The sequence below is a fragment of the Leptonychotes weddellii genome, chromosome 1, assembly GCF_054177405.1.
Source record: "Leptonychotes weddellii isolate Sample4059 chromosome 1, ASM5417740v2, whole genome shotgun sequence".
In the NCBI taxonomy this organism is placed as follows: domain Eukaryota; kingdom Metazoa; phylum Chordata; class Mammalia; order Carnivora; family Phocidae; genus Leptonychotes; species Leptonychotes weddellii.
Genome location: NC_138369.1, coordinates 134,700,569 through 134,725,309, shown reverse-complemented (window position 1 = coordinate 134,725,309; position 24,741 = coordinate 134,700,569). Strand labels below are relative to the sequence as shown.

Sequence of the window (24,741 nt, the reverse complement as noted above, 5' to 3'; positions counted from 1 at the left end):
GAATTTTGAAATAGATATTAACCATGAGGTACTGAATGCCTAAGGCCTGCAGTAGTAGAATTTCAGGCATTTGGGCTGTTAAGGGCAAGGAACCCATCAGCTCTTCTCAAATGGATCTCCATACTTGGCCACCAACTCATGATGGGGAGGCTTTTCTTATTCCTCCCCAACTGTAATACTATGAAAAAAGCATGGGCTTTGGAGTCCGTCACACCTGGTTTTGGAGCCCAGCTCTGGCATTTACTAGCTGCGTGATGTTGGGTAGTTTACCTAACCTATCAGAATCAACTTTCACATTTTCAAAAGGGAGAATTTCACCTATTTCATGGATTGGCTATGATTATAGAATGGAGAATGCTGGGTTTTTTTTTTTTAAAAACAAAACATCTAATGTGGTGCTTGACACATGATAAGTGTGGGGGGTCCAGGTATCCATGGAGCTTGGAAAACCCATCCGGAGAAAAATGACCAATTGCCTGTTCAGCAAAATATCTGAGTGCTTGTGTTTTCAGTGCCATTCTGGATGAATGAGACACAGTACTGTCTTCAGTGCCCCCAAGGAGCTCACAACTTAGTGTTGGATAAGAGTAGGTTTGCAGTAAATATTTGTTGAATTTCATTTTTTTGTTGTTGTTAAACTTCATTTTTTATGACATTTTTTTTCCTTATAGTTCAAAATTCAAAAGTATAAAAGAATATTTAGTGAGAAGTCTCCCTCTTACACCCCTAGCCCACCCCTTAGGTCCTTCTCCTGTAGGCAGCTAAATTTAATGACTTTATTATGTGTCCTTCCATAAATATTGAATGCATATACAAATGAATTGCATATCTATTCTTCTATTCTCTCTTTTTAAAAAACAGACGCTAGCATACTGTCATGCTTGTCTGCATCTTGTTCTTTTTGCTTGACAATATACCTTGGAGACCACTCTATATCTGTACATGAAAGTTTTCTCATTCTTTTTAATAACTATATAGTATTTCATGGCATGGATGTTCTATATTTATATAAGCAGTCTCCTATTGATGGACAATCTTGTGCTATCACAAAAATTGCTGCAATGAAATAAGCTTGCCTATATGGAAATATCCTGGAATTGAGGTAATGAGAATGTTCTGAAATGTGATGGTTGCTTAACTCTGTAATATACTCAAAACCACTTAACTATATGCTTTGAAAGGGTGAGTTTTACAGCATTTGAATTATATCAGAATATTTTAAACATAAAAATTAAAAAAAACAAACAAAACTTTCTTCTGAGGAAAACATGCCAAAGCCTGAATATATTTAAATTTTTTTCCTTAGAAAATTAGAAAGCAGTTAATTTCCTTTTTTAAAGAACAGAGAACATTATACTTCTTAAAATTAATACCACACAGGTGTGCCTGGGTGGCTCAGTAGGTTGAACATCTGACTCTAGGTTTTGGCTCAGGTCATGATCTCAGGGTCGTGAGATCAAGCCCCGGTTGGCTCCGTGGTCAGGGCAGAGTCTGCATGAGATTCTGTCCCTCTGTCCCTACCCCCCACCCTGAGCTCTCTTTCTCTCTCTTTCTCAAATAAATAAATAATAAAACCTTTTTTAAAAGATAAGAATAAATAAAATCAATATCGCATATTTTCAAACATTTCTTTAACTCCACACTAGGCCAGGAGGAAGAGAGTAGAAAGAAGTTACAAGAGGAGGAAGAAGAATCAGAGGGGAAATGGGGCGGGGGGGAACGGCGACTTCTAGGCAAGCTGAGACTCCCAGAGGCTAGAGGGGAGCATGGGACAAAAAGCCTGAGCTGCAGGACAGAAAGCGTGGGACACAAAGAAAGAGCAGGAGTTAGCAGAGAGAGAAATTTCCAGGAGCCACTGGGACAGCTCTTAGAGTCCCCGGGGGTGAAGGGGGGTTCTCTGCTGATAGCCAAGAATAATGGAAAAGTAATTGAATTCTTTACTCCATCTCATGAAAAAATGCCATAGGACCACCTCATTCACAGCACAGCAATGCTGCTTAAAGACCTCACTCTCTGCCCAATGCACAGCAGCAGAGTCTCAGAGAATTTCTTCCCTGTGCAGGGGCTTGTCTCCCTTACCCTTTTACCTTCCTCCTGCAAGTATCAGTTCTTCTTCACCCACCCGTGGCCCTTGGTCCTTTCTAGCACCTCAGTCAAGATGATGAAAATATCCTTCATTCCTGAAAGTTTCCCTGACCCCTTCCCAATTCCTACCTCCTGCCTCTCCCCTGCTTTCTCCGACTATAAATTAGTGTGCATTTGCTAATGTAAATGGAAGTGTACAGTATGTACTCTATTATAGTCTGGCTTCTGTCATGCATATGCTATATCATTCTTTTTTTTATGGCTGAACAGGATTCCACTGTGTGTATACACCATTAGACTTCACTTTAAAGATTAGGAATGCAGGACCCAGAGAGGGGATGAAATCTGATTAGTAGAAGACCTTAACAAAAATCCAGAACAGGGAGGAAAGAGGACCATGTTTTCCTAAAACCCAAAAGCACTTTGCACTATGACATCATATGGCTGCCATGAGCACATCAGTAACCAAGCAAAACTGTGCTTGTTCCAATCTCTGTCTCCAGATCTGATCAGGTCCTGGGCCACAAAGGGAACCGGGGCAGCTTAGCAGACATTACTTCTGGGGGGACTCAGAGAAATGATTTAACTGCTGGTCTTTTCTGTACTAAGCCCTTGAAGAGGTTAGGAATTGAGGAAAGAAGTGCCCCACATTATGTATAAGTATAAAATGTCTTTTAGTTGTACCAGGTTGGATCAAATGAGACAAAGGACTTTAAAATGTTGTGTCAACTGTAAGGCATAAATCAAAGGCAGAGTTTTCTTTTCCATCAGAAACTACTTCAAGATTTATTTTGTGCTCAGATTAAAATTTAACATCTAAGATTGCTGATCCAGGAAAAACAAAACAAACAAGGGTCTTTGAGAACCTTCAGTGAAACAGTTCAAAGAAGTTATAACATTATATCACAATCAGCAACTGTGTGGACCTCTGTAGGAGGGGACTTCACGTTCTTTGGGTCCATGATAAATCCTACAGAACTAGCTCTGTGACTCTGACCTCTAGCATCACTCCTTCCCATGCCCAAAGTGACAGTGAAAGCTTTCTTTCCATCTATCACCATTCAGCTATTTGGTGTCAAACTTCTACCCTGTCCAGAATCCTAGGGTGTCCCCAAGTTGGTTGGACTCCAGGGACAACTGTCTAAAGAAATCTGAGACTGAGACTAAACTCTTGGTAGCCCCTGCAGCACCACACACCAGTATTACTGTTAGACCCTGGCTACCCTAAGTGTGGGTAGCAAGGTGGGCAGTGTTCCCATCATCTGGGAATTTCTTAAAAATGCAAATTCTTGACACTCTTCCCCCATTGGAACCCACAAGTAACAAGATCCCGGGGATTTGTGTCACATTAAAAAGTATGTGAAGCTCATGTCTAGACTAGTGTTTCTTCAACCTTAGCACATATCAGAATCTTCTGGATGCAGCTGCTGCTGGTGCACCTGGCCAGGGGGGCCCCAGTCTGAGAACCACTGCTCTGGCTCTAGAGCTAGATGATTACAGAGATGAAGTGGATCCTTTCCCATTTGCTGGGTTGATGGAGAATCCTTACATGGCCAACTCAGCCTGAGAGAAGAAGCCAGGGAAGCTAACACTCCTCAGAGACTGGGACCATGGCTTCCTCCCCTGAGTTGTTTTAACATTGCCTCTTGTTTATTTTATTTTTTTTTAAAGATTTTATTTATTTATTTGAGAGAGAGAATGAGATAGAGAGAGAGCATGAGAGGGGGGAGGGTCAGAGGGAGAAGCAGACTCCCTGCTGAGCAGGGAGCCTGATGCGGGACTCGATCCCGGGACTCCAGGATCATGACCCGAGCCGAAGGCAGTCGCTTAACCAACTGAGCCACCCAGGCGCCCAACATTGCCTCTTGTTTAAACAGAGCTGTGGACGAAAGGTTCTAGGGCCCCTGTATCAAAGCCAGAGTAAATTTAGGGCAGAGGCTCCATCCGGGAATGTGTTTTCTCCACCTTTAAAACAAACAGACCCGAGGTGCTGCAGCTAAGAGCTATGGTCCTGGAAGGGCCCTACCTGAGAATGGGATAGGACGGGTTGGTGACCCTGCACCACCCCTTCTGTAGAGTGTTTTGTAAAGGCCCTTCAAGGCCAGGGCTTTTGTCTTGAGTCCTTCTTGGGAATGCTCAGAGCTCTTAAGTCCACTTGTGCCCTGCACGGCCCAGCAACCATATACCTCGGTACGGGGACACACTGCAGAACACACCAAGGCCAACCATGGCCGTGGGACTCTAATTCAAAGTCTGTACTGTGGGATCCTGCTGCCTTTGTGTTATGAAGACACACCTAAATGCATAGAAAAGAGACTTCAGACAAGCAAAATTATCTTCAAGTAGAAATATTTAACCAAAGAAGGACACAAAAGCCATTCCAAATAGTAGAGATGAGTGTCAGCTGGTACGAGGTTCATCCACTCTACCCTAATCACCCACTGGATGAGAGGAGGCAAAATATTTTCACCAAGATTACTTCTCACAAATTATGAATTTAAATCACAAACAGGCTTCAAATAGGAATAATAACTGTCATTGTAGAATGCTTATTATATGTCAGGATCCATTATCCTCATTTTGCAGATGTAGACTCTAAGAGACAGAATTATGACATACGTATTTTGCTCAAGTTTACAGAGGCAGTTTGATATCCAAACATGTATTCTCAACCATAAACCAAACGTGGCAGGTTACAAAAACAACAGCTTGGCGTGGTAGGGAAAGAGTTGACCATTATTGTGCATGATAGGGGTTAAAAACGAAAACGAAAAAACCCAAAACAATTTTTTTAAGCATTGGAACTCTCTTTGCCTATTTATTTATTTATTTATTTATTTATTATTTAGAGGCATGGGGTGAGAGACAAAAATCTCACGAGGAACACTATCTCATACAACAGATCAAAGTAGAGCTTTTCTGGTGGAAGCCAGGCAGAGGCCCTTCCCATCCTCACAACCCCTCCTCCACCGCACTCTGGTCCCGCCCTCTATTCATTCATAGTGAGCCGTACTACCATGCAGGTCTCTGCTCTCAATATTTCCAAACCCAAGTCCATTCCTTGCCTGCTACCCACCTGGGATAACGAAGAAGTTGTCCCCAGTTCCGGTCATGAGAGACCAGGGCCAAACATGGATGTGTCCTGGAGGGGAATGGTCCTGGGGGTGCACAGCCTTTGAAAGATGGGTGGAATACTTGAAGTAGACAAGTTTTACTGAGCATCCAAAGTTACAGTTAGTAGTTTAAAAAAAAGGTCGGAGAATTGTTTAGAAAATGTTGTAATAGGGACTCCAGGGAGAGTGTTGTGTCTAAATACCTGGTGTCTACTTACATAAAAGCCCAGCCCAACTTGGAATTGTGTGCAGGCACCATCATGTACATTAAGCATTAATGGGTTGGCATTAACTCTAAGCCTAAGGCATTCATGGATTAGGTGTATTTTAGGGGGAGGGAGCACAGTGCCAACCCAGCTCTAGCTCATGGAGTTCCTACACCCCACCGCCTCCACAACTGAAGACTTCGGTGCCCAAGGCTTTGGTAGCTCCATAAAAAACCACCATCCACAGCACTCTCTATGGAGGGACCTCAGGTGGATCTGTCCAGGAACCAAAGTGGCAAGTAACTCGCTGCTCTCTCCATGCCATCCAAAAGGCCTGCAGCTGCCATTCTATGGCACTGAATTGGCTGGGCCAATCAGGGTCAGTGTTGAGAGGTCGGCATATCCAGACTTTTCTACCTGGGCATTGAACTTCTGGAGTGGCAGGAATTCAAAGGGCCATGTTGGTCCCTTTTAGGTGGTCCATTCAATCAATGGCTGGTTTGACCCATTCAGTGGTGTTGGTGGAGGGTGGTTCTCACCTTTATTTTTTTTTTTAAAGATTTTATTTATTTGACAGAGAGATAGAGAGAGAGCACGAGTAGGCAGAGCGGCAGGCAGAGGGAGAGGGAGAAGCAGGCTCTCCGCTGAGCAGGGAGCCGGATGTGGGGCTCGATCCCAGAACCCTGGGATCATGACCTGAGCCGAAGGCAGATGCTTAACTGACGGAGCCATCCAGGCACCCCTGGTTCTCACCCTTAAAAAAAAACACTTTAGCCTGTAATCACTTTTGACATTCTAGTAGACATCTTCAGTCTCTTTTCCTTTGCATCTTTTTTAACATAGCTAAATTCACAATGTATATTTGAATTTGTGCCTTGTTTTTCCTTTACTGACTTCTATCATAAGCATTTTCCCATGTATTAATTACTTTTTATAAGCAACAGGTAATCTTGAGTGAGGTAAGTAAGCTTATCTGCACCCTTGGTTTCTTCATGTGTAGAATATAGACAATTGTATCATGCAACAGTCATCTGGAAAGCTTTTAAAACACAGATTGCTGGGCCCCACCTCCAGAATTTCTGATTCAGTGGGTCTGGAGTAGGGCCTGGGAATTTGCACGCCCAACAAGTTCCCAGGAGATGCTGATGCTGCCAGTCAGGAGACCACACTTGGAGAACCAGTGAAATGTGGAGATCGAGTTGTGGGATTTCCAGGGTCACTGCTGGTTTCAAAATCTAAGGGTTTGCATATTTTTCAAATTCTTTGAAAAAACCCAACCAACTTTTAAAACACATGACTTTTCTAAACTTTAACAAAACCTCATGATTTTTTTTAAATACAAAAGAGTATCATCTACCATTTAAAAGTAATTGTTTCCACTTGTAACTCATATGCATTCCATACTTGCTTCTCTTTGAAGTTACCTGTATTTTTAAAAGGATATCTTTAAAGGACAGTTAGACTTATATCTAATACTTTATTGTTTTTCTTTACATAGTTCCATATGTATTGAAGAGCTGTGCAGAATTTATAGAGACTCATGGCATTGTGGATGGAATTTATCGGCTTTCAGGAGTCACCTCAAATATACAAAAGCTAAGGTAAGCTGAAAGAACAGCCCCCAAAAGAATTCTCCCGCGATCCTTCCTCTGTGCATAACTCCGCCAGTGCTGGGACTATTAAAAACCTGAAGGGGTTGAGGGAAGGCTGGCAGAGCAGATCAGTGTGATGTTTTCAGATGCCAAAGTGTTCTTAATCTAATCAGGAAATCCTCTAGTCTGATGTAATTCTTTCCAACAAAAGCTCCTGAGGGTTTTTAATCTGTTTCTTTGTCTTGCACCAGGTTTATCCTTCTTAGGTGGATTCAGTTGAACTCAAATGATTTAGATCACAAGTTAGAACAATGTGATTTATTATTCATTTGCCTACCCAGAGCTCAGTTAGGTCCCTGTTCAGAACTTGGAGATGACGCGAGTTTTTCTGTTGACACAGACTCAACACTTGACAGTTCACTTGGTCAGGAAATAAAAAATCTACACGATAGTGCATTTCTCTCAATGAGGTTGATATTTTAAAAAATTATGGGTAGATGAACTATTTCCAATTCTATAGATTTATCCTAAACAATTCTAAAATATATCCTAGAATTTGGGGGAAGAAATTTCTATCACATTGAATTAAGAGTACAATAACCTTGGGGCGCCTGGGTGGCTCAGTCGCTAAGCGTCTGCCTTCGGCTCAGGTCATGATCCCAGGGTCCTGGGATGGAGCCCCGCATCAGGCTCCCTGCTCTGCGGGAAGCCTGCTTCTCCCTCTCCCACTCCCCCTGCTTGTGTCCCCTCTCTCACTGTGTCTTTCTCTGTCAAATAAATAATTAAATCTTTAAAAAATAAAAAAAAAAGAGTACAATAAACTTCACGCAAAACACAGATATGTATGTGTGTGTTTTATATGTATTATATATATAAAATAAAGGGAGTAGATATATAGTATATTTACAGAGTGTTTTATCAGGTGTTATTTTTATATATTTCAATGTTTAATTATAAGTGTAGACTTTTAAAACAATAAAAACATTCATGTTACCATTAAATTGAATAGATTGTACAGTTAATTCATCTTCTGTCTTCTTCCTCTGATTGGGTTTTTGGCCCCTCCTCCCCCCATCGCAATTGTAATGACATTCCACGAAAGGAATAAGACATCCTTTTTACTCCTGGAGAAGTGGCGACTGTTAAAAACTAATTGCTTTGTTGCAACCATCAATTTTAACAGATCTATGTACTTACATAATTTCACTAATTTACCTGTGTGACGTTTTTTAGAGTTTCAACAGCAAATACTTTCTAATGTTTTACCCTTAGCTCTGAAATAGACGACACAGTAGTTGGTATGGTGGGAGAACACTTGGGCGATAGCCAAATTCTTTTTCATTAAAGGACAGACCTAAGCCTCCGCAGGGAAATTTTGGCTAAATAAATGGATAAGCTCCAAATTTGTTCTTGTTCTGCTCTTCTGCTCTCTTAAAAACAAAAACAAAAACAACAAAAAGCTGAAGAAACAAAAAACACACTGGTGAATTTATAAGGCGCTGCAAGGTTTTCTTTTCAGGGCCCCACCCAGCTCCTTTCAGGTTCAGACAGCATCAGGGATTTCCCCACTCTTTGTTAAAGGGCCAGAACCAGGTGACAGGAAACCGGGCAGGGGGCCGTTTTTGAAATGCTGGCTCTGTGAGTCCCGTTGAGTTTGCCACTATTCGGCTGACCAGATGAATTCTCTCAAGAAACTTAACTTCTCCTCTATATGAAAGCTCCAATTTGTCACTTTTTTAAACAGGTTTTTAACTTGTAAGTATATATTATTTGAAGCAGTGTATTCACATCACCTTGGTCAAGAAATATTTTTCAGTTAGAAACAAGGCCTGGAATCTGATGTTGTTCCCAAACACCTCACTGTACATTGTTCATAAGAAGATATTTATAATCTCATCTATCCTGTGAGAGTCACTATCAGGCAGCTTGGAAGGGTTCGAGTCTCCAGATAAACAAGTTTGTTGACATGAGTATATGGAGATGAATGATAACAATCTGACTCACCCTGGTTTTGGTCTCTCCTCCAAGAAAGAGAAGTTCATTTAGAACAATCTTTTGGAAGAACTGAAATCTCAACAGGCTTTTTTTGGCAACAAAAATTCATATTTCCCCACTGTTCATAACTGAGACTGGGACATAATGCCCTGAGAAATCCATTTGTAAATGGGCATGTTTTTCCAGTGACAGCAGCTTTCACAGAGAAGATCCAGACCTGAAGTGGAAGACTTCCTGGAGCTTCCTTGTGCCAGGAAGAGAAGGTCATCTTGATGGAGGTCAAAAACAGAGTCAGATCAGCAGTTTAGGGTCTTTTTACCCTTAAGCAGCCAAGCAGCTGCTGACATGGAACACATGCTCTCGGGATTGTTATGTCTCTGTCTGTGTTGTTTCAGGCAAGAGTTTGGCTCAGATCAATGTCCAGATCTGACAAGGGAAGTGTACCTCCAGGACATCCACTGTGTGGGCTCACTCTGCAAGCTCTACTTTAGGGAGCTGCCCAACCCCCTCCTGACTTATGAGCTCTATGAGAAATTCACGGTGAGTGTTTGGATTTCCATTATGGTTATTGGGTGGGACTCCTAGATGGGCCAAGGAGAGTTTCAACACTAAAATAACAATAATAAAATTCACCAGATGGTTGACATTATCTTAGCCAGGTAATGGAAGTAGGATACTATAGTGAGGAAAGTAAGGTAGTGGGTCCATTGGCTAAATTTTTCCTTTCTTAGATTTTCAGAATCATGTTTATTTGTTTCAAGAGCTGGATTAGAATTATCTCCGTGTTTACTTAACCAAATGTGCCTCATTGTATAGGGGGAAGCTAAGCGCCAGAGATGTGAAATGACTGGCCCAAGGTCACACAGCAGGACAGGAACCTAAGACTCCAGATGTACACCTACAGCTAGTTCATTTTCATCAGGCTTCTCCTTTTGTAGTTCTTTTGGGGGTTGGGGAATGAGGTAGGCAGGTAGAGAAGGGAGAGAGAACAAACCCAAGTCAAGGGAGAGATCAGGAAGCTGGAAAGAGAAAAGAATCTGGGAAATGCAGCCAAGAGGAAGAGCAGGCTGGGCCCATGAGTTGGGTTGGTGGAGGGTGGATGGGTAGAATCCCTTACTAGCACCTGTGTGGTCACCAAATAGGGGCACCTGTAGGAAAAGTAGAAAGAATAAATGCTTACAGGATGTCTGTAGAGATAGCATTAAAAATCAGGCTTGAACGTTTGGTTGCTGGGGTGGAGGTGCAGAGTAGGTGGAGAGATGGGTTTAACCAAGATTGAGGTTCATCTAATGAAGGGGGGTGAGGAAGATGAGGGTGTATGCAGGAGAGTGATTGAAATAGTTGACCATGGAATTTTGTCTGGATAACAGGGGAAGTGAGGCCATAGGCACTGAGTGACAGTGAAAAAGTATTATCGATGGATTATTCATCCAATGAGGTCAATAGACTGTTAGAGTCGGATGGTCAGGGGGGTGCTTGCAATTAAGATTATGGAGGAATTGCAATTATTGATAAGGACCAGGTCTAGGCTCTAACGTGGGAAGCAATCTTTCTCATGGCTCCTGTAATAAACTTATTCTGAGCATATAAAAGTTTGTTCACTTCCAAACGATATAGGAATAAGTGGATGCATTTTAAAAGTTGGGTTTGGACCATTAAAATATATTTAAGAGTTTTCAATAATAGAGGGAAACACTCATAATGATAACCAGAAAAGAAAAGATGCATAATATTACATTAAAATATGATTAAAATATGATTAAAAAGAAAGATGTTCAAAGGATTAATAGCCATTTATTTCAATGATGAGATTATAGTTTTCCCTGCTTCTTCAGACTTTTACTTTCAAAATCTCATCTACTAAAAGTATGTTAATTTTTTAATGAAAAAAAATTAGGCCAAAACACAAAGAACTTGGGCCTAGAGGAGAAGCCACATATGCAAGCTGATGTGAAGTGTCAGGGGTTTGTGGACCCTAAGGCTGAAGGCAAATGAGCCTCCACTCTGAGTGGCTAAGTCAAATATAATGGCAGCCTCTAGCCATTGAAACCATAGAGGAGTCTTTCCTGGGAACCAGGAGGAAAAGTTGTGGGTCTCACGTGAGTCGGCCAGATTATAATCTGTGATTATTTCCTCATTTTAAAAGTAATCATATTTGGTAACAGTTTGGAAAATGGAAGGAAGTAGTAAAGAACCCTTTGTCTCCTCTCTTAAAAACCAAGGACAGCTACTGTTAACATGTGGGTATTTCTTTCACTCTTTTATTCCTCGCTTAGTGTTTTTGTTGCATTTTGTTTTCCCAAATCAAAATGGGATTTTATTGCAAAAATGAAAGCAATACAGGAGAGTGTAAAGGAGAAAGTATAAATCGCTGGAAATCCCACACCCCAGGCATATCCCCTGCTAACATTTCAGGAGACATCATTACAGATCTCTCTCCTTTTCCCTCTCTCTCTTTCTCTCTCCCCACTTTCCCTTCTCAGTACTATATATATCGCTGCTTTGGAATGTTAACTCAACAATGTGACCATCTTTCTGTGCTAACAAATAGAGAAACACTATTTTTACAGAGTATTTTCTCATATGCGCAATGAATTTCTGAAGCTAGTTTCCTACTGATGAACATTTTGACTTTTTGTTTCTCAACACTTTGATTTTATAATAATAAATATTTTTGTATATATATCTTTATCCTTTTCTCTGTTTATATCTTTAGGAAAAAAATCATAGATTTGGATTTATTGAGTAAAAAGCTCTTACTTAAAATTTTGTTATGTATTGTCAAATTGTTCTCCAGAGAGATAAGAATGGTCTTTTCCCTGCAGCCTCACTAACACTCAGTATTTCTAATTTGTTAAATTATTTGCCAATCTGAATCAACCAAAAATATCTTATTTTTGTTTTAATTTGCGCATAAGACTTTATTGTCTTTTTCTACATAGCTTTAATCCTTTTATCGGTATAATAATACATCTTAGAATATGATAGAATAGAATAGCATCATGTTAAAGAACAGAATGAGTCTAATTTATTTTAACTAAATTTCATTTTATGATAGCTGGGAGTAGATAAGAATTCTTATCTGGAAACTTCAGAAATATGTTTTTTTGTTAAATCTTGCTTATAGGCTCAGAACAAAACCCAGATTTATCTCTTCCCACTTTTGTTCCCTAAAATTGTTAATCGTTCTCTTCTCCCACAGCAACAGAGTAATACCAAAGCAACATTATTTTCAACTTGTCATCAGATTTCCAGGAAATCTAACATGGTATTAATACTAAAAAATAAAATAAATGTTCTGCTGTGCAACTGATTTGTACATAAGTAGGACCTAGTGAAGTTAACTCTGTTGAAAAATTTATCATTTAATTGATTTCTTTGGTCACAATAACAAATTATGATAATATAAGCAAACCTTCAGGAATATGGAAATAGCTCTGTTAACATTGTCACACATTCTTAAAATGATTTATTTAAACCCACTTGCACAGCTAAAGTAGAATACTATCTCAGTGGAATAACAGATAATAATGAGTTTATTTATTGAGGACTTACTATATGATAAGCTTTTTAAAATATTATTTCATTTAATCTTCAGAATAACTCTATAAAGTAGGTTTTATAATCTCTTACAGATGAGTGTATTACAGATCAGGCTCAGAGACACTCTTGTCTGGGTTTGTACGGTTAGTAAATAGAAGGAAAGATTTAATATTCTGTCTCAAAACTCTATTTTAAAACAGAGTTAACAGCTCCTAAGTAGGCCCAGGTAGTCAGTAACTTAATATGAGATAAAGAAAGCATCCCAGGCTAACAAAGAATTCAATAAACAGTATTAGGAAAATTGACTATTGGGAAAGGAGGAAAGTCAAGTTACATTCTTACCATTTAACAGATTTCAGGGGAAAGCTTTCTAACAACAAAAGCAAAAGGAAAAAGATCACCAGAGACAAATGTAACAAACTAAACTACACATAATTTTTTTCTGTATAAAAAACACATTAACAAAATTAAAAGGCAAATGGTCAACTATAAAAAACATTTACAATAAAGATGACAGGAGATTAATGTTCTTTAATTATACAGAACTCCTACCTATTGATAAAAAGAAAAAAGCCCCACATAACAAAAACCACCTGCTAAACAAATGAGCAAAGAACCTCAACAAACAATTCGTAGAAGAAATATAGTTTTTAAAAAATTATAAATGCACCTGAAACTGATATAACATGGTGTATAACTAATCAATTTAAAAAAGAAAAGTCAGAGAGGTAGACAGGTTTTTTTAAAATTTTATTTATTTGAGAGAGAGGGAGAAAGAGAAAGAGTACGACCAGGGGAGAGGGGTAGAGGGAGAAGCAGGCTCCCCACTGAGCAGGGAGCCTGATGTGAAACTCCATCCCAGGACTCTGGGATCATGATCTGAGCCAAAGGCAGATGCTTAACTGATTGAGCCACCCAGGCACTGTAGATAGACAGTTTTGAAACGTGAAAAAAATTTTTAATTTAAAAATAAAAATTCTAAATGTATTAGAAAAATATATTTGCATATTAAATAATTTTTTAACATTAGTATTTCATGCAGGAATCCTGTGTTGACACTGGCTCTTTTATGGTGTTTTGTTGTTACCTTTTTAAAAGATTTTATTTTCAAATAATCTCTACACCAGCATGGGATCTGAACTCACAACCCCTAGATCAAGAGTGGCATGATCGGGGCGCCTGGGTGGCTCAGTCGTTAAGTGTCTGCCTTCGGCTCAGGTCATGGTCCTGGTGTCCTGGGATCAAGCCCCACATCGGGCTCCCTGCTCGGCGGGAAGCCTGCTTCTCCCTCTCCCACTCCCCCTGCTTGTGTTCCCTCTCTCGCTGTGTCTCTCTCTGTCAAATAAATAAATAAAATCTAAAAACAAAAAAACATAAAACAAAAACAAAAAAGAGTGGCATGATCTACCAACTGAGCCAGCAGGTGCTCCTCTATGGTTTTCTATGTTGGAAAGTGTGAATTGGCTGGACACCTCAGAAAGTCATTTGAAATTACTACTGAGAATCCTAAAGTGCTCCTATTTTTTAAATATAGTACCTCTATTTCTAGGACTACATTCTAAGATAATAATCAGGTGTGTATACAAGTAACGGACTTCTAAATGCTTCATTGCAATAGTATAATACCAAAATGTGGGGAGTATCTATGTGTCTAACGACAAGGGATATGTTAAATAAATGATAATAAATCTATTATTTTTGGTCCTGGGTAGCCATGAAAAGTTGCATTTCTGAAGAGTATTTATCGGCCACAATATAAAGTGAAATGGAAGAAAGCAGTATATGCAACTGAATAGGAAGTGATGCATGGTCATATTTGGTGCTGGAAAGTCAGGCAGATTGCTTCTTATATGCTTCGAATGTGAGGAGGTTAATAGTAGTATGTCTGGCTGGTAGGATAGCAAGTGATTGTTAATTCCTTTGTATTTCATATTTTAATTTTGAATACACGTATTAGTTTCCTGTAGCTGCTGTAACAAATCACCACAAACTTAGTGGCTTAAACAACAGAAATTTGTACTCTCCCAGGTCAAGAGCCCTGGGGGGGGGGGCGGGGGGTGGTCAGGGGGGGCGCTCGGAAGTGCTGCTCACCTTTTCCAGCTTCCGGTGGCTGCCCGCACTCAAGGCTTATGGCCACATCACTCCCATCTCTGCCTCCGTGATGGCGTGGTCCTCTCGTCTTCTGTCTGTGTCAGATCTCCCTCTGCCTCCCTCTTACAAGTATAGCTCTGATTGCATTTAGGGCCCATCAAGTTAATCCAGGATCATCTCATCTCAAAATCTTTAATTGAATCACATCTGCCAAGACTCCTTTCCCAAATAAAGTAACATTGACAGGTTCCAGAGATTTGGACCTGATATCTTCGGGAGCAATTGTTCAGCCTACTATATTACATTTTATTTTTATCAGAAAAAAGTTCATTTTAGGAAAAATTCAATTTTGATCCCATTGATTCAGCTGGAATTATTAAACCCAAAAGAAAAGTTGCTGATTTGGGATTTTTAGAGAAGGCAGTTTAGAGAGGTGTTTAATTTTATACTGAGTTTATATTGAAATAACTTCTTTGTGTATCAGTCTCCCTCATTCAGTTGTAAGCTTCCTGAGGGCAGAAACAGTGTTCATTTTGTTCATTGTTGTGTTTTCTTTTCCTGCTCTCCAGCTGATGGAAAATGTTTACCTAGTAAGCCTCTGCTGACAGGATTGTGGACCCACACATATCATTTGAAAGGTCCCTTGGGGTGGGCTACTAGTGTGTGGCAGTAGGCAAAAGCAGACTGTCTGGGAGCTCAAGATAGCTGCAAGGTTGGGGGGGGCAGGGGCCAGCTGCCCTTGGTTTGCCTAGGACCACCCCAGTTTTAACACTGAAAGTCCTATGTCCCAGGAAACCCTTAATCTCAGGCAAACCAGGATGATGGGAAATTGCAGATGGGCCAGGTCACGTAATTCTAGCCGGGGTGCAGGGCTGCAAGAGCACCTGACTCCTGGGGTGCCACAGGGGCCAGGTTCCATCACTCGCCACTGACGAAATCCAAAGGCAGAGACGTGAGTGGTGGTGAAACAAGAAAGGAATTTATTTCAGTGAGGCCAACAATGGGGAGACTGCGGACTAGTGTCTCCAAGACTGTCTCCAAAGTCCCGAAGATACTTTCCAGGTTTATATAAGGAAAATGTGGGGCAAAGGTGGGTGGGAACATGCAGGTGGGCAGTGAAGGTCAAACAGATCTTTGTCTTGGGGTCAGTCACACAGGGTCTTGCCCTTATGGCTTGAGGGGTAGTTTCATTCCCCTCAGGGGATGCTTTGCCTGTAGGGTCTTTTGCCTAAATTAAGAGATAAGCTGGAAAGAAGAACCTAATCAACTGAAAGTTTGAGGTCAAATGGAGGTAGTTCAAGTTCTCTGTCACAATCAGGCTTGTTTCACGTGTGTGACAAAGATGGAAAGGTAAGGACTGTCTGGAAGGACACACAGAGGTTGCCTCTGGAGACAACCTCCGAAGATCTGCGGTCGGCAGGAAGGCTTACTTTCCTGTGTACTCCTCTGAATGCTTTCATTTTTTAAATGATGGGCATGAATTACTTTCTAGTCTAATTGCTTAAAATAATTTACTGAGCTGTAGCTGGGGCGCAACTGGAAAGGAGAGACATGGGTTGTTTGTCCCCCCTGGTGACACGGCTGCCCCGGCAGCAGGACTTGAGCTCTAAGGGTGACAGTAGTGTTCAGGTAAACAGATAAAATAAGAGCAAGGGCCCACCAGAAGGAGGGAGAGTCCAGTCTTGGACCAAGTCTTCAAAGGGCAGGCAGGAAGCCGGTCTTATTGACACGGATTGGAAGAGAACGAACAGTCAACAGATTCATCCTAGGTCTTTTAAGATTTAACTCTTAGCCAGATTAGCTTGGCAAAAGTTGAGTGAAATTCTCTCTCAGGCAAAATATTGGGGTAGGCAAAGCTTCAACTCCCCTCCCCCAACTCCCTGATGATAGGTTCAGCCAACCTAATGGGGGAACAGAGAGCTAAAAATAAGTTTGTAGGACTGGACCCCTGGAGGAGAAACTACAGGATCTAGAGGGCTTCTGAAGGGGGGGGGGGGGCGGGGGAAGAGGCTGTGAACAATGAAATAAACAAGAATCCCAAATGGGACCTGCAGGCATTAGGGGGAGGACCCGCCCAGCCTCTCAGAACAAAGATGACTAACAGCTTCCTAAAATATCAAAGAAACTTTCCATGAGGGCTATTAAATTGACCTGCACCTTTATTCCCCAGACACACTTTTAGAAAATGGGGAGCACTGTACAAAGTTTGCTGAAAGGAAGAGAGGCTTCCCACCCTTCCCCCTTTGCAGGACAGAATGTGGGAGGGTCCACACAGCATTACACAGCCCCTCCTTGCTCAGGAGCTTCTCTCCCGTGGCTCCCCTTGTGAGTTTCTGAGGAAGAAAGCGGTGGTGTTGGTGTTCCTACTCCAGACCCGGATCTTATTCCCTCCCTCCACCTCCTCCATATCTCAAAAATTGAGGGTTGCAACAGAGATCATGCTTCTGCTGGTTCTATTCTCAGGCTTGCACCCCCACCTGAAGATTGGGACACCTGTGACCGTGACCTTCCCGGTGCCTCATTTCTCCCACCAATGCTTGGGAAGCACAATCTCAAGTTTTCCCCTGTGGAGAATTTTGACAGCCTTTGAAAAAATAGTTGGTGTCTTTGTTTTACTTCAATTAAATTAAAAGGGGAGGGGAGAGGGGAGAGAAGGAAAGGGGGAAAAAATGGGTGGGCAAAGCCCTGGCATGATGTCCCACTTAGATGGAGTATGACAAAGCCAACAAATATGGAGGGAGTCCCTACTGGGTGCCGGGCACTGCTCTAGGCGCTAGGACTCCTCACACCTGCAGAGCTTCCATCTAGCATGGGAGACTGACAGTAAGCAACAGGCCTAATTACTAAGTATGTGCTGCAGTATCTGTAATGGTGGGGAGGGCTGTGGGAAACAATGGAGACAAGTAAGGGAGTTGGGAAGTCCAGGCTGGGGCGGCACTTAGGACCTCTCCTCTTAAGTTAAAGCAGACCAGACACCGCAAATGTGGCCTAGAACAGGGCCTGGCGTAACAGAAAGTGCCCAGTCAACTTCCTTCTTTTCTGTGCCTAAAAATTCTCATTACTGAGAGTCAAAGTAAAGAATGCATGTCCTGATTTGACTTTTCCTTATATACAAATGTAAAGAAAGTTTCTGGCACTGGGAGGAAATTCAAGACTGTAAGTCACATACGCCTGTGAATTCGGGGTTATTAAGGATTGACATGAGCTCAGGAACTGTCTTTAAAGTGTGTCTTGATCTAGGTGGGGTTACAACGGTATATGCATATGAAAGAAAAAAAAGAAAGATGTGATTACCATTGACCTTGCACTTAGGTACTGCTCCCATACTGCAGTTCCTGAGCGTTCGGCCACTGCACTGGAAGGGGCCACCTTGAGCCTGGGCACAGGCAGGACAGCTTCTCAGGACAGGGCACTGGCATCTGCCCAGGGACATCTACATCAGGCAGAAGTTCTGGGCAAGCCTGTGATCACACTGCCTTTACAAATGCCCTTGGCTCTCCTTGAAGGACCCAGGCAGACTGAAGTGATGCAGGCTGCCTGGGTCCTCCGACCCAGAGTGGGGAGTCCCATAGGACCAGCCAAGAGGGTCCTTGGCTTGTCACAGGATGGAAATCAAATGCAAGCCAAGAAGAAGTGAGAGTAGAGTTTATTGAAGACATGGAGAGAGTAGATACAGAGCATTTTCCAGAAGACTCAGAAAGGAGAAAAGAGTGAGTCTCATCTTTACTTGGGGCCTGAGGTTTTTATTGAGGTGTGGTGCATGTGTCCTCTCAGTAATCCAGGAACAAAGACTCCGTAAGTCACTTATGCCCTGGAGCCAAGGGGTCTTGATGAGTCAGTGGTCTTGGAAACTGGTCATGACAACCCAGGTCACTCCTTAGATGTCATCTATTGTGCTGGAAGCCTCCAAAGAGATCATTAACTTCTCTTCCTTTGCAAGGAGGACATATGTTATCTGTTCTGTAAGGCCTGTGTAAGGCGAGGGGTGCAGGTCCCAGCAAGAACAGAAGCAGGAAAAGGAGCAAAGAGAAAAACAAACAAACAGCTTTTTTTTTTTTTTTCATGGGATCCCTGTGGTTTCCCTGTCTCAGGAGAACAAATACCCACACAGGAAACAACCAGAGAGCACGTCCAGGTGAGACCATGAGGTCTCAGGGACAAGGTTCTTACTCTGCTGAGAAGGCTCGTCTTCCCTGCTTCCTCACATCAGCATCTCTAACAGTAGATGAGCCACTGAATAGTGAGGTCATGGAATTGTGTCAGGCCAGGTAGGAAGCAGCTGTTTGCACCCAAGAAGACAGCTGACTGAGTAAACATGGAGCCACCCTGTCATCCCTGTCTCTCTCTGTCTCTGTCTCTTTATCTCTCCCAGTGTGAACCTCCATCCCTCTCTCTGCCACACCACACACCCAAGATTCTACACCTGTGTCAGACACCTAACAACCTTCTGAGGATGCACAGAGGCCCGAGCAATCCACATGTCCCCGTGTGCACTCACTGTTAGACGCTTCGCATCACGAACCCTCGGGTTTTAGTTGTTTGTTTTTACTAGAAAAGCATGCCTCTTGGAAGGATGATCTCTAGGCCTGGTTGGGAGGCTGGAGTACCAGAAACCTAAATAAAGCCAGGAGACAAGGTGGGCATCCACCCTCTCAAGCACTCACTGGGCTGCTTCACGTTCTTCCCCACAGGAGGCAGTGTCACCTTGCCCGGAAGAAGGCCAACTGGCCCGCATCCAGAATGTCATCCAGGAGCTTCCCCCATCCCATTATAGGTAAGAATCCTTGGTAAAAGATGTCCGCGACCTCTCAAGGCGGTATAATACCAGAGATGCAGGCTGGTGTCATAAAAGGGAACAAGTTCATAACTTTCCTGTGGTATTTTGAGGTGGGTGAACAGGTCAACTTTTCTCAGAATGCGTCGGTGCCTGCCCGGGGACATTGGCGGGAAGGGGCAGCCCATGTCCTATTCACTTGTGGGGCCCCCCTCAGAGTCTCACAGGAAGTCATTCTGATCACACAAGCCAGCCTCACTGGCTGTGGTATCCTAGGTTCTTACCCAGATTCATAGCATAAACAAATCTCTGGAATTCGGGAGGGTTTTTATTTTTATTTTTTTAATTTAATTTTTTTTTAAAGATTTTATTTATTTATTTGACAGAGAGAGACACAGCGAGAGAGCGAACATAAGCAGGGGGAGTGGGAGAGGGAGAAGCAGGCCTCCCGCGGAGCAGGGAGCCCGATATGGGCCTCGATCCCAGGACCCCGGGATCATGACCTGAGCCGAAGGCAGACGCTTAACGACTGAGCCACCCAGGCGCCCCCGGGAGGGTTTTTAAAAAGAGTTTGGCTTGAGCTCTTGAGTTTCTGGCTGACTGATCTCTCTGTTGGCTCACCAATACCATCCCTCACATCTTCCCATCCTTCCATTTTGTTCTCACAGTTTAGTCCCTCATCTTACCACCTTTCCCAGGGTTCTCTAAGCCTCTTTTACAAGGGGGCAGATTTTGATGCAGTATAAGAAAGAACTTCCTACAGTAACAGATGTCATTCATCCATGAGATGAGCTCTCCAACTAACAAGGACCAAGTTATCCGTAGCTGGGATAATTCCAGAAAGAGCAGAGATAAGAACCAGTTTCGGGGCACCTGGGTGGCTCAGTCGGTTAAGTGGCTGCCTTCGGCTCAGGTCATAATCCCGGGGTCCTGGGATCGAGCCCCGCATTGGGCTCCCTGTTCAGCGGAGAGCCTGCTTCTCCCTTTCTCTCTGCCTGCTGCTCTGCCTACTTGTGCTATCTCTCTGTCAAATAAATAAATTTAAAAAAAAAAAAAAGAACCAGTTTCAAGACTGTGTGGCAGCAGTGGTGGCCTGGGTAAAAGGAGGCCCAGGGAACTGCCTCTGGCTCTCCAAGGGCCTCGACTGACTTCTGACAAAACCATTCCCCTTCTCCACCCTGGGCCAGCATGCCTAGGGCCAAGAAGATTATTTCCATCAGTCTTGATACCTTCCTGATATTCCTTCAAAATTCATGAGATAGAAATATTTAGAATCTCTTAAATCCAAACATAGAAATCATCTCCAGATGTCAGGCTTTACACAGGCACTAAAGTTTCTTTGTTAAAAAAAATTAAAAAAAAAAAAAAATGAACCATTACAGGACCTTGGAATACCTGATTCGACACCTGGCCCACATTGCCTCCTTCAGCAGCAAGACCAACATGCATGCCAGGAACCTGGCCTTGGTGTGGGCGCCAAACCTGCTCAGGTAACCACCGTACCCTCACCTTCTCACCACCCCCATGGGCTCAAAGCAGCCCACCAACTGAAACGAAGGCCCTTGAAGACACACCTGTAGCTAAGTGGTCATTTGTAACACATATAAATTAGGACGATTGTAATAGCCTGAGCTCTTTGTCTGCTATCCTGGAAACTCTGGGTTCCAAAGGCGTTTTCTGGCTACAACCAGCATGTGGCTAAAGTTACGGGTCTGTATGTTATAAGTTCTTGAAAAGGCCTTTCTGGTCTTTAGGGCTCATTGGCTTTTGTTAGTTTTGGTGGGGTCACTGCTTCATAGGACTTCACAAATGACCTGACCCACAGAACAATTGGGTGGGGGTGGAAGGAGATCCTATGCAGAAAAAAAATCAATTCGTGTATATTCACACATACAGTGTTTATAGTCTAGCGATGCATGGTACCTGGTCATTGCTTTCAAATTTGTTCAGTGTGTTGGGCTTCACAGCCTTTGGGGAGGCCTTTTAATAGGTCTTAAACAGTTAAAATAGCCTAGAGATTAACTAACTGTATACATTTAGGAAATGGGGCTTGTACAAAAGGCCCACGGGCTCCCCCTGACCGCTTTCTGTTGTGGGGCAGACTCACTCACTGACTGTGTTTCATTCATGATTTAGATCCAAAGAAATCGAAGCCACTGGGTGCAATGGAGACGCGGCTTTCCTTGCAGTTCGGGTCCAGCAAGTGGTGATTGAGTTCATACTGAATCATGTGGATCAAATCTTTAACAACGGCACACCTGGGTCTTTGGAGAACAATGGTAATGGCTGCTTCTGGCATACTCCCCAGCAGGCTATCCTTCTTCCTTGCCTTAGTGCTGGGGCCCAAGAAGAAGTTAGGGTGGGCTTGCTTCGAGCTCTGGGCGTTGGCTGTGTGCGTGTGTGCTGACTACTTCGTGTGTCAGCGTCTGGGGATCGTGCATATGTGTACATTGGTCTGTGTGCAGCAAGATGTGTTCGTGGGCGGCTGTAGCATGTTTCTGAGCATTGTATACATGACCTATCCCTTGAATGCAGAGTTCTGTGCTGGAATAATCTGTTGGTTTTAGTGAGTTATTAAACTCTCTGGGTTATTATCTACAGGAAACATTCCTCCCTCACCTTTACTTTCATTGTGCTATTTCAGAAGACCCTTAGGTCTTCGTCTTGGAGTTTTATGTGAATGGGTTAAGAGGCAGCGTGGTCATACGCACGTGTATATTCAGAATGTGTTCTCTTCGCAAGCATTTCTTGAGTGCTTACTTTGTTCTACCCCGCACCAGGCACTAGGCCTACAAAAATGAGTGTGTATTGTGGGCATGCGTATGCAGAAACTGGTTAGTGCTGAAACCCTCCGTGGCCATGTTGGTGAGAAAGACATAGCTCTTTGAGGCTGGATGTGATAAGATGCAAGACTATGATTTCCGATAGCTCTCATAATGATATAATGAACACTAGGAATGAATTGGTTTCTGTTGCTTGAACTCCTGTGAGTTTAATTTGTAAAAATCAAAAGTCTAGTTGGTCAAGAAGCCTTTTTTTTTTTAAAGATTTTATTTATTTATTTGAGAGAGAGAATGAGATAGAGCATGAGAGGGGGAAGGGTCAGAGGGAGAAGCAGACTCCCTGCCGAGCAGGGAGCCCGGTGCGGGACTCGATCCCGGGACTCCAGGATCATGACCTGAGCCGAAGGCAGTCGCTCAACCAACTGAGCCACCCAGGCGCCCCGGTCAAGAAGCCTTGTAACTACCACTTGTGTGAGTTTTCCAACATTAGCATACGTCAAAATCACCTGGAGGGCTGTTCAAACACAGATTACTGGACCTAATCCCCAGAACTCCTGATTCAGTCTGTCTGGAATGCTGCTGAGAATTTGTATTTCTTTTTTTTTTTTTTATGTTATGTTAGTCACCATACAGTACATCATTAGTTTTTGAGGTAGTGTTCCATGATTCATTGTTGGCGTATAACACCCAGTGCTCCATGCAGTACGTGCCCTCCTTAATACCCATCACCCCACCCCCCTCCCCAGAATTTGTATTTCTAATGAGTTTTCAGGTGATGTTGCTGCCGCTCGTCAGGGTCTACACTTGGAGAACCAGTGGTATATGAGAACCCTATCTGCAAAATATTTGTGTTAGCTGATTAAAGCATTCTTTTCTAGTTTAGCTAATGTATTTGGAACAAACAAGCATAACCATCAGAATAATCAATTGCAACTAACATCCAATTTTGATTCCTGGCATAATTGTGCCCACCCCTACCCTGTCCTCTATGTGGTTTATAACCTTCCTTTGAAAAAAAATTTTTATTGAAATAAATTTCACATAGCATAAAATTCACCATTTTAATCACTTTAAAGTACACAGTTCAGTGGCTTTTAGTGTTTTCACAGAATTGTGCAACCATCACCACCATCTAATTTCGGAACATTGCATCACTCCAGAAAGAAACCCCATACACATGAAGCCGTCTCCGCACATTTCACCCTCCCCTGAGACCCTGGCAACCACAAAGCTACTTTCTATTTCTAGGGATTTGCCTCTTCTGGACATTTTATATAAATGGAATCATACAACATGTGGTCTTTTGTGACTGACTTCTTTCACTTAGCACATGTTCTCTGAGGTTGATCCATATTGTTACATAATGTCAGTGTTTCCTCCCTTTTTATGGATGAATAATATTTCTTCTGTTGTATACCTGTACGACATTTTGTTTATCCATTCATCAGTTGATGGCCATTTGGGTTGTTTCTACTTTTTGGTTATTATGAATAATGCTGCTGTGAATTCAAGTTTTTGTGTGAACACATGTTTTTATTCTCTTGGTTATATACTTAGGAGTGGCTAATGTTTCTTTTATCTTTATTTTAACTCTCCCACTAGAGATGTATTTTTTATCATAAGCTATATAAATCCTTTTTGAAGGTAGGTGAGAAGATGCATTCATTCATTCATTCTTTTGAATCAACCAGTAAATGGTTGGGGACTTATTCTATGCCAGGAATGGGCGCTCCCCATACATCATCTCATGGACTTATCACAACAACCAATAATGTCATCAACCTTATTTTATATGTGAAGAACCGGAGAACCAGAAAAGCTTAGTAATGGCCCCAAGCCACACAACTAGTAACTTTGAGACTGAATGTTGAACCTAGTTTTTCAGCCCATTGCTCTTTCCTTAACTCTATGCTGCCTCTATGAGGAGAAAAAAATAGGAAAACAGACCAATAAACCATTGTGGAGAATAAATGACTTTTGGGAAATGTTCTACTTGACAGCAAATCCTATCCGTGACTGTTAGTGTTAAAGCCGTTCCTGATCGTAACCTGGAAATGCCTTTTCTCTTTGTGACCATTGCCTCGATCATCTTTTGTACTGTATGTTGAAATCCAGTTTACTCGTGAGACTTTAACTCTTGATTGCCTCTAATGCTTATTATACAGTGCATTTCATTTAAATGTTCTTGTCATGAATTCGTATGGACTTCGGTAAGATAGCATAGTTAATGTTTACACAAAATGGAAGAAGCCATACCCTCTGGAATTTTAGATTTGGAAATAGGGCTCTATTTCAAATTGGAAAGATTTTAGTAGTCATAGAATCCAATACTTTTGTTTAATAAATGAGAGCAATAAGGCCAGAGAGATTGTGATATACCCAAGATTCATTAAAACATAAATATGCATTGAGCAACTTCTAGGGCCAGGCCCTATTCTACACACTGTGGACACAACAGTGTGCAAAATGGCAAAGATCCTGCCCTGCAGATAGCGATGGTTTAGTTGGGAAGGCAGGCAATATACAAGATTACAAATAAATACATTATCACTTCAAAGA

At 42.2% G+C, this 24,741-nt stretch overlaps 1 protein-coding gene across 1 annotated transcript in view; it reads left to right on the top strand.

Annotated features, from left to right (window-relative positions):
- Positions 1-24,741, top strand: part of ARHGAP31 (Rho GTPase activating protein 31) — a 100,197-nt gene that overhangs the window by 54,741 nt on the left and 20,715 nt on the right. Inside the window, exons 2-6 of the mRNA XM_081833595.1 lie at positions 6,903-7,005; positions 9,387-9,531; positions 19,317-19,399; positions 20,782-20,889; positions 21,536-21,678. Coding sequence (XP_081689721.1) covers positions 6,903-7,005; positions 9,387-9,531; positions 19,317-19,399; positions 20,782-20,889; positions 21,536-21,678 — 582 coding nt within the window. The remainder of the gene's footprint in view (positions 1-6,902; positions 7,006-9,386; positions 9,532-19,316; positions 19,400-20,781; positions 20,890-21,535; positions 21,679-24,741) is intronic.